This window comes from Tachysurus fulvidraco, chromosome 24 (genome assembly GCF_022655615.1).
Source record: "Tachysurus fulvidraco isolate hzauxx_2018 chromosome 24, HZAU_PFXX_2.0, whole genome shotgun sequence".
Lineage (NCBI taxonomy): Eukaryota > Metazoa > Chordata > Actinopteri > Siluriformes > Bagridae > Tachysurus > Tachysurus fulvidraco.
The window spans coordinates 2,662,766-2,667,765 of record NC_062541.1 but is presented as its reverse complement, the minus strand read 5'-3'; the positions used below and the strand labels follow the sequence as shown (position 1 = coordinate 2,667,765).

General features: G+C 47.2%; 1 protein-coding gene across 1 annotated transcript in view; it reads left to right on the top strand.

The window, feature by feature from the left end:
- The window catches only part of metrnla (meteorin like, glial cell differentiation regulator a), a 9,450-nt gene that overhangs the window by 1,554 nt on the left and 2,896 nt on the right, over positions 1-5,000 (top strand). The window contains exon 2 of the mRNA XM_027176546.2: positions 2,979-3,367. Coding sequence (XP_027032347.1) covers positions 2,979-3,367 — 389 coding nt within the window. The remainder of the gene's footprint in view (positions 1-2,978; positions 3,368-5,000) is intronic.

Here is a 5,000-nt window from a genome sequence, read left to right as displayed (position 1 = left end):
CTTCTATTTTTTTTTTTTCTTGGCAAGCCGGGGGGCTTCCAGGCTCTTTGAGGAGGCTGAAAGCGAGGGGAGGAGCGGTGCGTGACCTGCATTTGCACTTGCATGCTCTGGAGATGCAGCTACTGTTTCAGCGCTCGCCCCATGCGCCGGTGGCTTGTGCATCCCCGGGATTCATTGACTCGAGCTTCAAAAATCTGAGCCGCGGCCATGCGCCAGTCGCCAAGGCTGCCAGAGCCAGAGAGTCGGTGGGAAAACGGGAAGGAAAAAAAAAACTAAATGGAAAAAATATTGTCAATTCGGCATCGTGCCATTAACAGTTTACCAGCAAAAGTGTTAAATGATGACTAAAGAACTTGAGATCTTATGTTCTATAAAAGGGGCCGTGTAAAAAAAATGGACTTGTGTCATATATTAGGATGTGAGATCATTTCACAATGTAGTGGAAATGTCTAGAATGTTGTTTAAAGGGGCAGTCTGTAATTTTTTTTTTAAATGTGCTGAAGAAAAATTTGATGTGTGGTAATCCACCAAACGCCTCTGATGCGTCACGTATTTGGCTTCCTTTTTTTTAGATGAGGTTTGTGATAAATAAACTAAATAAATTCAACATGACATCCGAGTTACGTTGAACGGATTTCCGTTGACATGAAGGTGAAGGAGCTTAAAGGTGCCGTGTGTAATGTTTAAGGAGTTGCTACTCATCTGTGTTAAACATTACATACTACTCCTTTTAATTTGTATTTTTTTAAAAGTGAGTGAATGTGAATGTTTAATCTGGTCCCAGGGCTAATCTTACTTGAGCATTAGCGGCACGTGATTGGTCACGCAGTGGCGCTACGCAGGCAGCCGTAACACCTCGTGCCAGAGTATATGAAGTTATTAAGCTATTAAGTGCATTCTTTGTGGCACAGAGACAATCCTCTGGCGTTCGATTCGGCTTTAGACTCCGGGCTGCTCTTAGCGATTAATCTAAAGCCCTGGAGTTTCCTTTGAAGCTGCGAGCTTCATCAAAAAAGACCAATGTGAAGCTGACTGTATTTTCCGACCGCTGTCCATGTGGAGGACGAGTCAGTCAAAGAAAACGTCTGCTCCAGAATCCAGTCAGAATCCATTACAAACTCGGCACACATTCCATCTCCACTGTGTCTCATTCTGTTACCCGGAATTATGGGATTGCTCTCTCTCTCTGTCTCTCTGTCTGTCTCTCTGTCTGTCTCTCTCTCTCTGTCTGGCTCTCTGTCTGTCTCTCTGTCTGTCTCTCTGCCTCTTTCTCTCTCTCTCTCTCTCTTTCTCTCTCTGTCTGTCTCTCTCTGTCTATCTCTCTCTCTGTCTGTTTCTGTCTCTGTCTGTGTGTCTGTCTGTCTCTCTGTCTCTGTCTGTCTCTCTCTCTCTGTCTCCCTCTGTCTCTCTGTCTCTGTCTCCCTCTGTCTGTCTATCTCTCTCTCTCTCTCTGTCTGTTTCTGTCTCCGTATGTCTGTCTGTCTGTCTCTCTGTCTCTGTCTGTCTCTGTCTGTCTCTGTCTGTCTCTGTCTGTCTCTCTGTCTGTCTCTGTCTGTCTCTCTGTCTGTGTCTCTCTCTCTGTCTCTCTGTCTCTGTCTGTTTCTGTCTCTGTGTCTCAGTCTGTGTGTGTGTGTCTCTCTCTCTCTCTCTCTCTCTCTTTCTCTCTCTCTCTGTCTGTGTCTCTCTCTCTGTCTCTGTCTGTTTCTGTCTCTGTGTCTCAGTCTGTCTCTCTCTCTCTCTCTCTCTCTCTCTCTCTCTCATTTGAACGTTTCCTTAAATGTAAGCAGTCAGAACAATTCAGATATTTTCCTACAGACTTGTTCCCTTCAGTTCCCCCACAGAACAGAACGTGCTGTTCGAGTCAGTAGGTAGTGATTACAGCGTGGTGTTCATGTGTGAGGCACACTTCATATGTGTATGGCACTGACATGCCCCTCCCCCCACCCCTATAAGTCCGAGCGGTTCCCGAGTCGGAGTTACGACCTTTGTGTTGGTTTGGTTTTGTTTTGTTTTTAATACGTTTGCTCCCATCTCAAAAGTTCTGCTATTTCCCATGGCACTCTGAGCAATCAGCATTAAGCCTGGCACATATTTTATTCCTGTGTTTTTACCAGCGTGGTTGTCCAACACAACCCCACAGTGTAGGAGGGAGGTTTTTCCCCCCACAGAGTTTCTTGAGATTGTTACGACATCCAGGGCCCGCGTGATGAAATGTGGACGAGTGACGATGGCTGTGAAATTTGGCATAACGTTCATTCAGAAAGGGACGGAAAATCGCTTTATATGCGTCTGACGATCGTTTAGCAAATTAGATGCGGTTTATACGTCTAAAAAAATCTCTTCCACTCAACACACCGGTATTCAGTCCATGCAGGATTTGGCGGGTTCTCGATTACTCTGCGATATTTGCGATATTCCAAATGATACAGATTTGTTCCAAAACATTTTGTGACATCATCAGGACACGTGTTGAACCAAATCCCTCTAGCGTTCACGTGAGCGGAACATGAGTACGGCTCTCAGAAAAGGTCATGACATACGTGTCTCACTGCGAGGACGAAATAAGAAGACATTTTTATTAATTTGATGAGTTTTCCGCAAAAAAACTGCAATAAATTCAAGCGAGGAAGGCAATGTGACAAAAATATCCCATCACAATGATTTTTCGATAAAATTTCCGATACACCGTACGATCCATCGGGAACAAACAGCTGACCGAACTTTTAAAAAAAACAGAATCTGTAAATTTGAGTTTTTTTATTTTATGACTGAAGTAAATTTATAAGTATAACAAACTATTGAAGAATAGCTTTTATTTTTTTGTGCGAAAATTTAACATCAGCAAATAAAACTTCACAGGACATTGTCGATATCTCAAAGACATAATTTAGCCACAATACTTTATTAATATTTATTTATTTATTTAATGATTTATTATTCCAGCAATGATTTTTACAGTCAATTTTTTTTCCTCACAGTGGTTTGACCCATGAAGGCCACGCCCGTGACGTGGAGCAGGTGTACCTGCGCTGTTCTCAGGGTTCTCTCGAGTGGCTTTACCCCACCGGGGCCATCATCGTCAACTTGCGGCCCAACATGGCGTCTCCGGCCGCTGCCCACCTCTCTGTGTGCATAAAACCGTCCCGCGAATCCAGCGGCACGCACATCTACCTGGAGCGGATGGGTAAACTCCGCCTGCTGCTTCGCGAGGCTCAGCAAGCCGAGGGCAAAGTGCATTGCTTTGCAATCCAAGAGGGGGCGCTGTTCATCGAGGCCGTGCCTCAGCGAGACATCAGCCGGAGGATCACGGCCTTTCAGTACGAGTTGGTCAACCACAGGCCTGGCACCGATCCTCAGTCACTCATAGGTAAAGACAGAGTTCTGTGTTTTTTTTAATCTGGGCTTTATAGGGCTACATAGTATTTTGGGTTATAACACATGACTTAAAAATGTTACAGTACAACATTTGAATTTAAGAATTAGTCAGTGACTTTGTGTTGTTTTTTGTTTGTTTGTTTGTTTGTTTGTTTTGTTTGTTTGTTTTGTTGGTCTGTCAAATGTCAAAGCCAGTAACCTTTCACTGGCTATTCATAGGACTACATAAGCCTTACATAAGCCCATCATAACAACTGCCATGAGTCTGTGGAAACATCAGTATAAAACTTTTTATTCAAGGCATCACCAGTAATAAAGGTGGGGGGGGGAGTATGGCTCAGGGTGTGTGGGGTGGGGGAGGAGTATGGCTCAGGGTGTGTGGGGTGGGGGAGGAGTATGGCTCAGGAGGGGTGGGGGAGGAGTATGGCTCAGGGTGTGTGGGGTGGGGGAGGAGTGTGGGGATAAATACATACACATTGTGAACTAAATCTATCTAATATTAATCTTGTATTTTGTATTATATTAATCTTTATATTATTCTGTAAAGCTGCTTTGAGATGATGTCTATTGTAATAAGCGCTATAGAAATAAACTTGAATTGAATTGAATTTGAATTGAGTATGGCTCAGGGTGTGTAGGGGTGGGGGAGGAGTATGGCTCTGGGTGTGTGGGGGTGGGGGCGGAGTATGGCTCAGGGTGTGTAGCAGTGGGGGAGGAGTATGGCTCAGGGTGTGGGTGCTGTGGGGGAGTAGGGGGTCAGGTGTGTGGGTGGGGTGGGGGAGGAGTAGGGGGTCAGGTGTGTGTAGGTGGGGGGGGAGTAGTAGGGGGTCAGGTCTGTGTGGGTGGGGTGGGGGAGAATTATGGGTCAGGTGTGTGTGGGGTTGGAGTAGGGGGTCAGGTGTGTGAGGAATGGGGTGGGGGAGGAGGCGGGGGTCAGGGGTGTGTGGGGTGGGGTTGGAGTAGGGGGTCAGGTGTGTGTGGGGTGGGGTTGGAGTAGGGGGTCAGGTGTGTGTGGGGTGGGGTGGGGTTGGAGTAGGGGGTCAGGTGTGTGTGGGGTGGGGTGGGGGAGGAGTTGGGGGTCTGGTGTGTGTGGGGTTGGAGTAGGGGGTCAGGTGTGTGTGGGGTTGGAGTAGGGGGTCAGGTGTGTGTGGGGTGGGGGAGGGGTAGGGGGTCAGGTGTGTGTGGGGTGGGGTTGGAGTAGGGGGTCAGGTGTGTGTGGGGTGGGGTTGGAGTATGTGGTCAGGTGTGTGTGGGGTGGGGGAGGGGTAGGGGGTCAGGTGTGTGTGGGGTGGGGTGGGGTTACTTCTCCCTGAGGCATTATAGGTGCTGGAAAAAACGCATACTTTATCTGTACCAGCGCGGCTCTTGGTGCTGTAGCTGCCAGGCCACAAACACGTGTTGGGTTTTAGTGCACTTTGTTCTCGCAGTGCGCTCGCTGAAGGTCGGCGTGTCAACTGAGGTACTGAGTAGAACTTGTGTAGCGCAGCAGTTTGTACAGTTTGTGTGTGTGTGTGAGTGTGTGTGTGTGTGTGTGTGTGTGTGTGTGTGTGCGAAGGCTTTGTGTGAGGATTCAGGTTACACTGGGCATGTGTTTAACATCACAACGTAACTCATCACATCTGCTG